The sequence below is a fragment of the Coturnix japonica genome, chromosome 8 (assembly GCF_001577835.2).
Source record: "Coturnix japonica isolate 7356 chromosome 8, Coturnix japonica 2.1, whole genome shotgun sequence".
Taxonomy (NCBI): domain Eukaryota; kingdom Metazoa; phylum Chordata; class Aves; order Galliformes; family Phasianidae; genus Coturnix; species Coturnix japonica.
In genome coordinates this window covers 23,735,452-23,748,437 of record NC_029523.1, presented here as the reverse complement: position 1 = coordinate 23,748,437, position 12,986 = coordinate 23,735,452, and the positions used below count along the sequence as shown (strand labels likewise).

The 12,986-nt window shown below is 40.6% G+C and overlaps 1 protein-coding gene across 17 annotated transcripts in view; it reads right to left on the bottom strand.

The window, feature by feature from the left end:
* The window catches only part of FGGY (FGGY carbohydrate kinase domain containing), a 264,828-nt gene that overhangs the window by 95,121 nt on the left and 156,721 nt on the right, over positions 1 to 12,986 (bottom strand). For 10 of the 17 annotated variants that reach the window (XR_001556977.2, XR_001556979.2, XR_001556981.2 and 7 more), the window contains 3 exons: positions 4,636 to 4,848; positions 3,039 to 3,150; positions 1,657 to 1,808 (listed from right to left, as the gene is read on the bottom strand). Coding sequence is in view for 3 of the 17 variants with exons in the window: in XM_015870644.2 (XP_015726130.1) it covers positions 1,657 to 1,808; positions 3,039 to 3,150; positions 4,636 to 4,836 (465 nt within the window). In the remaining 14 variants the exon portion in view is untranslated. The other 7 variants (XR_004308159.1, XM_032446175.1, XR_001556986.2 and 4 more) reach the window with 6 other exon arrangements.

Here is a 12,986-nt window from a genome sequence, read left to right as displayed (position 1 = left end):
TGTCAGCATTATCCTTCAGCTGGTTTCTAAATATTTGTGAAAGGATAAGGCTTCTTTTTTTCAGCTTTATCTATAACATTCCACGCTCTTAATTCAGCTGACAACATTCCAGATTCAAATGTGACTGTACCTACAGAAAGTAGATTTAAAAGAAAAATCATGCATTCGTTTTGGTGTACACATATTGCAGATTTAACAGTGGGCCCTCTCAGCACACAAGGGGCAAAGAAATCAAGTGCTGCTTTTAAGTGGGTTGCTAATGTTAGCAAGAAACCCCCGAAGGCAGCCAGCAGCTGCACTCAGTTGATCACTTACTGCAAAATGACCTACACACAGACTTCACGTGCAGTGCTGACTTTGCCATATGAACACTTATCTTCAGTCACAGACATCAGGACCTCCAATTAATTTCATGTAGACCAGCCTCCAGATGCCAGGGGATAAAGCGATATAGCAGTGCTCAAACTAAACTGAATGTAAGGTAATACAATTCAAACTAGATATCGCAAAGAAACCTATTAGGTGCTCCACAGTTTGATTTCTTAATTTGAAATCAAAATGGGATAGAGTGAAATAATTAAATGAATAGAATACGCTCTGAAGCCTCTACTTTCTGGTTAGTTTTCTAACTAGAAACTAAAATATAAAGAGATTAAGAGAGACACACCAAATCAAATACTACATGGAAAAGAACATCAAGAAGAAGCTGATGGGAATAACTTGTAATTTGGAAGAATAACTGCAACATCCCTCCGCAAATAAACACAAGTCATTTATAACAGGAAAATTATAAGAGAGAAAGACCAGTATCTACTTCTTGTAAGTCAGCTCACTCGTCATGGTGAATGAGGTCATTTATTCAGTTTAAATTCTAATAATAAGAGATGACAGAAAAGGAAAAGCACAGTTCGGTCACCCTCCCCCCTTTCTCCTTCTCATTACTTCCAAAAACTCACAGTACATTTGATAAGTGATATTCTTTAGGAATACCTAAAATTGTTTTGATGAAAATTCAAGTAATAGTAATTCCTTTCCAGAAACACAATGTCAGGTAATGATAGGGGAGATTCAGGGTAGGTGTTAGGAGGAAACTTTCCACTGAGAGGTTGGTGAGGTGTTGGAGTAAAGCTGCAGAGCCCCATCCCTGGAGGTGATCAAGTTCAGGCTGGAAGGGGCTCTGGGCAACCAACTCTAGTGACTGATCTAGTGGGTGTCAACCCTGCCCACAGCATGGGGTTGGTGCTCAGTGAGTGACCTTTGAGGTCCCTTCCAACCCAAGGCATTGCTCTGAACCTGGCAGAAAGTACCTTACATTTGGCCAAACATCAACACCAAACATACAAACTAGACTAGAGGAGGTTTTGAAAAATTCAAGTGGTGAGCATTTTTCCTTTTCTCTGACAGTTATTGTTCAAAGTCCGTATGTAATCCTGTAACACAAAACACGAGAAAGGAGTGGAGTTCCACGTTTTGAGCAGAGCAACTCCCTCCTACAGATGATCTACTTCCTAGAGACAACATGCAACTACATTGTTCTCTTCCTTGTCCCCTGCACTTTGCATATCTCTGAGCTCAACACTAAGATAGTGTAGGCATTAACAAAGAAAATGATATTAATCATTACTAAAAACACTCCACAATATTAAAGGTACTCACTTCCTTTAACCACAACAACTTAGGAGGCTGCATTTCCACAGACATCACTCCCCCAACATAGCTCAGAATCCTGTGCTGCGTTGCATTGATTCGGTCTACTTGACTGACTGCGCGATGATCCATCCACATAATAACATTCCTACTGTTTTGCCCTTTAGAACACAATAAAACAAAGATTGTTTTAAGTCCCGTATAACTCCACCACAATACCCTACATCACTAGGCTGTAAGTTAAGAGAAAACTATCCTAAATTCTTTCAAAAATACTTTCATGGGAGTAGTTTACAAAAATATGTTTATTTTGGATATGGAAGGCAAAAGCATTCAGCAAGTCAGTGTGACACATCAGAACAAAAACCAAAACAGATTTTAATTAAATTAACCTACAAAAGACCTACTCAACAGGTGAGGGAATAATCCAAGCAACACTTCACATTACTCTCTTGCCAAGTATTCTGACACTCAGCTCCACAGAAGAGCCACTCATGCATTTCAGTCTTGAAAACATACTCCAAGTCAGGTCTATGAGGAATGAGACTATGCTGAATATGGGTTCAAACACAATTCAGACCTCCAAAACTGCCTGAACTCAGATTAGCACATGCCCAGTGTGACAATATTTTGTCTGTTCTCATCTTACATTTGATACCATTGTTCTTGAGGATATCAGACAGCAACAAATGAGAACTGAATTTGACTCAGACCAAAATAGCCCCAGACATTATTAGATACCGAACAGATCAAAGACTCTGAATCTGAAAAATAAATAATCTTTCCTAAATTTAGCAAAGGACATTTTGGGGACAAAGCTGCTTTTTTGTTTTTGTTTTCCCTTTAGAAGGACAGGAGATGACAAATAAATATGAGAATAGAAAGGGTAAAACAACAAAATTGTGATTATGGCTCTATAACTACTGAGTTAACAGACATCCAGTCATAAATGGGATTATGTGAGAAAAAAAATAAGGCTTCTGAAGCACCGACTTAAAAAGTAATAAACACTTCATTTTTTTTTTAGATAAAGGTACCAATCTGTTTCAGAGGTTTGGCAGTGTCCTAGACAAAGACAGGACACCAGTGTAACAAAATACACAAGCTCAGCCTCTGGCTTGCAACTCCATGACAGAAGAAGCAGTTAGGGTATACTAATGCTAGATACATGTCTAGCAACCCTTTAGGCAGCATGGACAGGTATTCACACACACAAGAAAAGCCATGATTAGTAAAGTCAGAATGAGGATAAAACATGTAAAAATTAGAAATGAGCAGAGACTTCTCTAAGAGGCAGTCTCTCTGATCCAGTATGACGGAATTTGGTGTTAGGATGCCAAATATTTAGCACACAGAAAGCAACTCATCTCACTTCTGTGCTGGAGTCCTACCTTGTGAGTTGACTGCCAAAGGTTGGAATTGTTTATCCAAGACAACAAGGGAACACGTAGCATCAAATCCAACCCCTCGAATCTGGCTGGCATCAACACCACAGATGACTTTCTGCAATTATGAAAAACATACACAAATACAAAGAAATCCATATATATGGTCTACCACATGAACCAATGAGCACAGAAAACAAGTTACAAGTTAGAGTTTTTGTTACAAAATGAAGGGTCTCAAAAATAAATTGCTGTCAAGTTGGTCAAAACCTAAAGCAGTGCTAATAGGCCTGTAATGCACATCTCTTCAGGAACTCTGCTATCAAGAGTTTGGAAAGCATACGTTCAGAAAATAATCTGAAAAACTCATCACCCCCAAAAGAACTCAATGTCATGGCTTGAAGCAGCACTGGAGAAAAATATATAACTTCTACACGGATCAAACGCCACGTGAAGTTGCAAGGCATCTAAAATGTAATGCAGTAATAAATTGCCATCTCACAGCAACAATAAAAATATCATTATCTTAATTAGTACTGTAACGAAAGACTTCAGACTTGCCACAGTGCCAGTGTCTTATTGGCTTTGTAAAGCCAAAGTTCCAGAGACCATATTTTAACCACTTATATTTAAGAGATTGCATTTAAAGAGTAAGAGAAAAGTAATTTACAAAGAGAAAAATGAAGTAACTCTCTCTGCCTGTAACATCAAGCTGCTTTCCCAGTTGTTCCTGTCACAATACCCTTTTCCTTCCCCTGCCCTCACCACTTGTCTCCTTCATCTCAGAGCATCTCTGCAGAGCCGGGCTCACTGATGTTTGAAAAGGCTGATCAATAGCAAGAGAATGAGGAAACTGCCCATCTGCAAATTACAAAGTATATCATGAATATTTAAATAAATAACTTTAGATCATGGTACAGGCTGTGCCTTTCCTATGGGGGATGAAATAGTCTGCATGTAGACGGCCGAGCAAGGTCAGTCATTTACTTTTACTACCAACATGTACAGTCTATCCTTGGATCCCTTATAATAAGGTTTGTTTCAGTCTATTTTTAAGCTTGATACTATCTACAAATACATAAAATTTATTTCAGTTTTATAACACCAGACAAATGTCATAATGAGGTTCACGGGTGACAGAGATCATACGAGGCACCACCCATAAAACAGACTGAACTCCTCTACAATAACTGCTCCTTTTTGGCTGCAGTGCAACACCATGCACACCTCTAAAGATATGCATTATCAGGTTCTGAGCAACCTTCACTCCTCAAAGAAACTGTTTGTGGATAAAACATACAGCAGTGAAACAAAAATCCCTGCTGTGAATCCCAAAGGCAGCAGTGAAGTCCTCCTTTAGACCTAGGAAAGGCTTTCCTCCTCTCTTCAGTTATAACACTGTGGCCTTCTGCTCCTCACTTGGATATCAGACACTGTGAAGCTACATATCCTAAAGGTGCCTTGAATGTATGAAGGTAATTCCATGTTAGACAGAAGCATGGCAGAATTGAATGATAAAGGCCAGTGACTGAAAGATTTCCAACTTTCAAACTTTGAAGCACTGCTTGAAGCAAATCTCCTTCATTTCTTTTCCTTCATGTACCTTGGTGACTGCACAACAAGCAGCCCATATGTCAGCAGAGGATTGTTCATAGTGGTCTTGTTGAGGTTCCCAGATTTGTATTGGTTGTTCTGCGTGCATCACTACTGTCCCAAACTCGTCTACCAAAGCAGCACGAACACTTGCCGATCCAACATCAATTCCAACATAGTATTTCACAGATGCCGGCCTCTTACTGTCCATTTTCAGTAAGGCCTGTGAGGAAAAATAAAGTAAACAAATAAACAAACAGAGCTTAAAAAACTGATAAAATAACAAGCAAGTCTTCACATCGCATTTTTCAATTAATTTGAGTTTCCAGGTCTTGAGTAAGTTGCTCTGGTTTTATCTCCAATGTTTATAGCTGGCTCTACATAAGGGGGTTGGACTGGATGATGTCCAGAGGTCTCCTTCAACCCCTGGGGTTCTCTGATTCTGATTACATCTAAGTTGCACGGCACAGAAGTTCCTGAAAAGCACAGTGTAAATTTGCATGTAAGAGTATGCACGCTCTGATAAAGCTCATGCACACACACAGCCAAGGAACTGAGCAGCAGTCATACACAATCATATCTATATAAAAGGAAAAAGAAGGAAGGAGGCAGGGAGCAAAGGAAAAGGTATGGATGCAAACTCAGCCATAACTGGGAGCTGATGCCTTGCACATTCAACCCAGAGACTCCTGTGTTTTCCTGAATTGTGGCAGATGGGAAAGCTGCTAAGAAGCAGTAAATTGGATTCCCTTGTGAAAAAAAACAGGAAGTAACACCACAGCCATGTCAATGCATCAATGCCAACAAATTAGACTCCTGACGCAGTGAAAGGGGTTGTGTGCCTGGCTCTGCTGAGCTCTCAACTGAAGCAAGATGAAGAGGCAGGAGCCAATGCCTCCCATGTAGCCAACAAGCCAAGGAGTGGCAAATCACTGCTGGATGAGACAGTGAGTCAGGCTGAATTCTGCCGAGTCTGAAAACTGTTTGCTCCTCCCCCCAAGCAGTGGTGTGATACTGAGAATTAAAATAGCTGAGCAGTAACCTGGCACATCCTTGCCCAACTTCCAGCCTTGCAAGGGAAAGAAAAAAGACAACTGAAGAATAAACTGCTTAACTTTCTAAGAGCCATACACTAGGAATCCACGTGAGTTTAAGGACTTAGAAAATAATTTGCTGAAATTACTTCATTAAATTATAAGAACATCCCAGGAAATGGGTGCCTACTTACTGGCAACCTAAAAGAACAAAGTGAGCCTAAATTGATTGATTTCATTATTCACAATGAGTTGCTTACTTCAATGCATCACATTTAAGTAAATGACATTTTATATAGTGACAAATGCACTGTACTTAATTCCTAAGCTTGCCCTTAATTAATAGTAAACATTAACATTTAATCAATCTGGGAAATGTTAATTAAGAGCTGATACAAAGTGTTTGATGGGTCACACAAGCACCACGTCAGTGCTTGTATGAATCTGCTACCAAAACTCTGAAGCATACAAAACTCAGCTGGTGCTTTAAGAAAAGGAAAATATAAGTTATCATTTAAATAGCAACAAAACAGCCGTACCTGAAACCAGGCCAACTGTCCCAAACAAGTGATTTGGAGGACATCTGTATGTAAAAGACTGGTTGTTTAGGGAGGAAGGGGAAAGATTCTGAAAGTACTGCTTAGCAAGACAATAAGGTTGTTCACATTTCAAATTAAGCCTACATATGATTTTTTTGGGCAATAACCAATTTTACTGGCTCAGTATATGCAAAGCATGATAGAAAAAGCATTGGAACCCCGAACTCTTATTCATTCAATAACAGAAACTAGATTTAAAACAGATATCTATCAAAGCAAGAAGGTACGCTTCAGTACTGATAGAAACCCGAGCCACTCTCCTTCACCATCCTGATTCTGTATGGTAGATTAGGTGCAATACACACTAATCTTGCTAAGCAAGGTCATCTGCTCAAGAGATGAGCAATCAGCTAAAAATAATGGTGTGCCATGAGGCTAACACACCTAGAAGCATTGGCAAGAAAGCTCGCTTTATTTGCTTGTCCCTGGCTCTATGACCTGGTCAGGCTGACAAAAGCTAATGCCTCCGACAAGAAGAGGACAATCCTCCTGCTACCGGTGATTAATAGTGCATCTGTCAGCTGGGATACTTACAGCACTCTGCATCTTCCTCCTAACCCCCAGCTGTAAAAAGAGTTCTAAAACATCCTTATCAACAGATGATGTTCACTTTAATTTTGCACTCAGCCTCCCCAAAGCTGAATAGCCTGGCTGTAGGTGCTGCTAGCTTCTTGCTAAAAGGTTTACTGTAAGAAATTCCATGGAGCTATCCCTGCTGCTATCTCACGCATTTCCCAGTTCTCCCCTAGTTTGGCACTGCCTTCAGCTGCTGACTCATAAGAAGAGAGTAAGCCACAAGTTGCAAAGCTGATTTCATTTTTTTTTTTTTAAACATAGGCAAATCTTTCTTGCTTTTCACAAACAGCCAAAGGAATACTTCACTTTATATCCTGCCTTCTCACACACAGCTTTACTCCCAATTACTTCCCCTCCCTGCAGGGCAGCACTGATGTTCGCTTATTAGTGTATTCTGCTGGTTAGAGAACAAATTTAACAGATGTTAGAGAATTAAGCTCATAGTACCACCTACTCAGCACTTATAATTATAGCTTTGCATTGGATTCTTCCCACAAACATTTGAGATCTGGAACGCAATCAGCCCATGTAATGTTTACTCTTTTCTCCTTACTAAGCAACCAGGATGCACACATGTGAGTGATCGTGCAGGACACCAAGTTCATCTGTGTGCTCAAGCAGCATCTATCAGTTTACCAATATCCCTTGTTTTATTTCTGTAAATTGATGGATGCGAGCAAGAAGCCATTATGTGACAGATCTAAAAAGCAAACACAAGAAACCTATTTTAAACTGTATTACTCTGAGCAAAAGAGAAATTATATCATTATAAAGAAATATTTTGGAGTCTTACAGAAAAAGGCTAAAAGTAAAAGTAAACCTTTCCTCAAGCACAGCAAGCAGCCAATGCTGTTCAAAGTATTGGGTCCCTACAAAAGGATCTGATCTGCTTGCAAAAACATCAGTGGTTTCCAAGGGCTTTTCTGGAATGCCACTCACATCCCACAAGAAGCACCGTCACCTCCAGGTCATAAGTGTCACCAACATGGAACTCTGCCTAGAGGTGCTTCTTGAGGACCTCAGAACTCAATAATGAGGCTGGCTGGAAATATTTAGCCTAAGTACTTCATTAAGAATTTGAAGATGAATGTTCTTATTCTGTTAAAGACAGAAGTCCTGAAAATGAACAGACACAGGTCAACACCTCGAGCACAATATTCCTAAAAGCACAGCAAATTATTTGATGCACTAATAACGCATGTCTGTGCAGCACTGTAGAGATGTGTAGGACACAGCTGGCAAACTCCTGCAGCCATGAAAAAAAGGCCCCTAGAACTTCAATCCAGCTTTGCCTGCCTGCTGCAGCCTGAGGCCTCATACGTATAAGTTATTATTTGTACTTGCAAGCAGAAAGAGAGAAGAGAAAAATAACAAATTTACAAAGACATCTCCAGTTTTACTATTTACTATGTTATTGTCCAGGACCAAACTGCTAATGCAGGACAAGCCAAATCTCCGAACGGTCTCTTTCTTTGCAAATCACAGCAGGGACAGAATGCCTTTCAAACAAGTGTTTATGATCAAAGAGCTGCAGCATATGATAAATATTTATATGGCCCATTAGATAATAGTCTACGTAAATATTATCCAAAATGCACACGCTGGAAACCACTGACTTCCCAGTTTATCCTTACACAAACGTGCTAGTTTTCCCACATAGGCAATGATAAAAAAGTGGGGCGTCATTTGTAACAATATTGGTGTTGTTTTTTTATTGTTTTTTTTTTAAGACAGAACATCCTTAAGATTAGTTAGATTAAATTAAAAAGACAAAGTACTAAGTAACCAGGTGAGCGTACATTACAACTACTAATTGCATTTGCCCTACCTTATTTCATGGTTATCAACCTGCAGACATACCTTTCTGTTAGAGCTACAGGACCGAAGGGCTGCACACACACACACACACACGCAGGTTGAAGCTCAGCAGAATTATTTCTCAGCTGCAAATATGGCTTACGTGGTTTCAAGAGATGAAATAAAAGGAATTGTGAAGGACTGGCATGTCTCCTTTAAACTTTGATCTTTGGAACGCTGCAGGCTGCCCAGACCCAGAGATCATGGGTAAACAGTATGTTTTTAGTAGTGCAGCTGTGCTTTTCTATGGATTACTGGGAAAAAGATTAACAGGCTCAAATTAGGTTTCATAATCTTAGTGTGAAAAGATCTGAATATGTTAAATAAAAGGTGTTTGTCAGTTGTAGAAAGGAGATAAAATGAAAAAAGCATTTTTGACATTACATATGAAATCCAATACTGTTGCCTTTCTACTAGGGTTCCAGTGAGCTAACAGAGCTGGTGGTAGAAGAGTGGCAATCACTGCTTGAATGTTCCTTTTCCAAGATCTTTGATTCCTGTGTAGATGTGAAGAGACAAAGGCACATTCCTGTGGGAAAGCGAGAGCAGATTGAAATGCTGAAGGCCAGTATTAATATAGAATAATACCATTCAATGCCCAAGGGACTGAGCTATAGCAATCAACAAGCACTTATTTTTCTGCTTTCCAATAGCAAACGAAACAAAAACAAGGAGCAACAGCACAACACGCCTCATCTCCCCTTCCTCTTCTCCAAATCAGGCATATAATAGATGTGATAATAATAATAGATAATAATAACTTCATAATGAAGGAGATCTCTGAGATTCAAAATTGGAGGATAACAAACTGGAGCGAATGAAAGCACGCTGGAAGGAGTACATCAATCACTGCCTTCTTCACTATAAACCAAATATTCCCCATCAGCTACCCATTCCCTAGTAAACACTGTGGAGCATTTTCACACCCTAAAACAAGGGAAAGCAGCTGAGCACAGTGGAATTATCTCACTTTGGTAGCAGAATCAGACCCCAGCACCTAGTCCCACAAGGCTCAGATTGTTCCCCCAAAGCTTTGCTGCTTGCCCTGCCCCCAGCACTGTAACATCATCTCAATAAATCCTACCACAGGTCTGGAAATATTCTACTACTTTCTAGTATCTGCTTTTTTCCCTGCTATAAATTATTCACTATGTACTAATCTTCTGTAATGTCTCTCCATATCTTTTTTTTCCCCTCTCCGTGTCCAAGACAGAACCATTACTTCATCACTACCTTCTGCCCTCTAATTCTGTCTTTTGTATTTTAAATACTTTCGAGCCAAACCACTTTCACCTACTCTGACAAAAAGCACATTGTGTCCCGATTCATCCTCGTGCAGCTTCACAGACCACGCCAAGCTAAGTCACTTGAAACAACAAAGTAACAGCAGCAGAAAAATACAAATGACTAAGCAAATCATTCCAATAAATCAGATCCAAAATTCATTTATTTTCAGTTTCTACTGCCTACCTACAGATCTCTCACAAACAGCAGAAAGATGTCAGCATGACCACTGTCAGCAGATATCGAGCTCATAGATGTTCAGCAGCGTTATTTGTCTTTAGAATCTGCTCTATTCCAGATTTGCACTAACACAGAGAAGTGATTCTGCCCTTCCAGTTCCACTCTTGAGCTGATGCTCGAAGCTACAGTCCATATTGTCACTGACCCAATAAGAGCAGTAGCATGCTGAACCCTGCACAGAGGTGCTGCGCTGGAGCACTGAGGTGCCCGTGAAAGATCAAGGTCTTCAAACTATGGGCAATTTGTGTAGTTTGGCCCTTAAGGAGTGTCTGCACAGAGGAATCCAGCCTGCAGAGGAATAAAGGCTGCTGCTCATCCTTGTCTTCTCTGGAAGGAAGCTCGGGGCTCCCACAGCTGCAGTGCACCCTGAGGCCCTGCACTGCAACCACCAGAGACAACGCTGCAGGATGCCTCACCAATTCCCAGTCTGCAGCCACAGGCAGAACAAACACTGACTAGTTCTCCCACTCCAAGATCTTTCTACTTGACAGTGGTAAACCTGCTCCACTTCTTCCCCAACTTGTTGCTACGCCTCACAAAAGCAGTCAGTTCAACCCTCTGCTCTGCTGCTTGTCTAACTGCACAACAGCAGGAAGCAGCTGCAGCCGGGAGCTCTCAGGAAAAAGGAAGGCCAAGCAAAGAACCACAAGAGCATTTAAATTAGAGATGAAGAGTGAAGGCACAGTCTATGAGGGAAATCCAGCAGCTCCAGCTCTCAATGGGGTTATCTTGACCCTACCTGGACAGGGCATCACTTCAAAAGCTTCAGATCCTGCATCCACTGAATCCACATGAACTCCCAAATTAGCAGTTCACGATTAGACTCCTGATACTTGTGAACATCACAGGTGCACTCTCAAGCTGCAGGATTTGAACACTTGCCATAACCTACAATTTGTCAAACAGAGGAAACGTTCATCAGCCCATGCCAAGACACAGTTCTCACGCTGGAAAACCTAAGGAATTAGGAGGGTATAGAGCTGCATTCTGGAGCAAACAAGCCTTGCTATCATGAGCTTCAATGCAGGTACATAAGCATACCTGGGTAAATGAAGTTATTACGCTACTGTAGATATCAAGTTAGTCAGCTTTAGGTTAGTGCTGATACTGTAACTGTTCACACTGGTAGTGTTCAGTGCTCCATCAAGGACAAACTTGGCCCTAACTGTGCAATTACGTATCAGTACATCAGGATAAAAATAATTTGTTCTGAGTTCATAGCTTTACAAAATGACAAAACATCAAAATTAGCATTTTGGCTGAAATCCACTGCGTTTCCCATCAAGGCTTACACATTTAAGCAACATCTGAACCAACCGTCTATAATTACTCCTGGCAGATCCTGGAACACTTAGGCCAGTTGGTAGTCGCAATAGTGAAATCAATTTTTAAAGACATGCCGTAAACCACTTCTATTAAAACACTCAGCCCAGGAGCAAACACGTCTATTAGCTGAATACGGGGTTTATCATACAGTATTTGTTCACTGTTCCATGGTGAGAGCATGGAAAGAAAGACAGTTGTAGGTAATCTGTCACTTTAAAATTACACATTCATATGGTCTACAACATGAAAAACACCGCCTTGAAGCTCCTCTCACAAACACTCATGAGCAAGTGAGGCTGTGCATTAGAAGAAATACATTAATCAGATATCTAGATACAGCATACAAGTACAACATGTCTACATCCGCTTCTTTTGTTAAGATTAACAGCTGTTCATCTGAATGCAGTGAGTTATCTTCCTCCTCTCTTCTCCCTACATACACAGCTCTTACTGGGGGGTACTGTTTCTATACATGCAAAATCTGCCCTCTTAACGCTCCTATCACTCTGGTAATCTCAAACTCCTACAAGGACAAACCCCAGTGGGTATCAGTCCATTGCTTTTCTGTATGTTCCTTCAGTGACTTTTGAAGCCATCAGCTTCTAAACTTGCTTGCACCAAAAAGCTGAAGGTCATAGATTTTGCAACTTCACTTTCTATATAGTCTGAATACCTCCCACTTCACGTGTGGAAATACAGAGGGGAAACAGTAGACAGCCCAAAGCGTCAACCTGAAGATATTAACAAGAGCCAAGCAGACAACACTGACCAGAGACTTCCCTTCAAAAACAAAGCTCAGAAACTTATTTCTACATAGACCACGCCACTGCTATTGGCTTTGCATGCCAGGCACTTCAATATTCCAGTGGCACGTAGAAGGGAAAAACTGCAACTCGAATCACTACTAAAACCCAAGATACAAAGCAGGAACACACGTGGGAGCTATTCTGATCCTCTCCTATAAACCCACCGAGTTCTCAGACAGCAGACCAACCTCTAACAGAAACAAAAGAAGGCTTAAATAAAGCTTATGGGAAGAAAGAAGGCAGACTTACTGAGGAAATGCATGAAACAAACAGTGGGTGATTTATTGAAAAGAACCGGTATTTTCAAAAGAGCAGTTCCAAAGAGCGCTGTAACAAACACACAGCAGTGTAACAGAAGTGGCTACGAGTCCACAAGAAAGTTCCCAGCACATTACTGGCTTATTCAGTCTCTCCTGACACTATAAATTTGTTTCTGCCCTGATCCCTGATTCTTACAGCTGGGAACAGCTGTACCTACAAGAATCCAATTCCCTCCGCTTTCTTCTTTCATCCTCTTGTCCCAGGCACCTCTCCCAGAAAGAAAAACGTTAAAAAGAAAACAGAAAAAGAAAGAAGAAAAAAACCCACAAAGCCTTTTTTGCCCTATCCCGATACAGAGTCATGTAGAAAAGAGAGCCA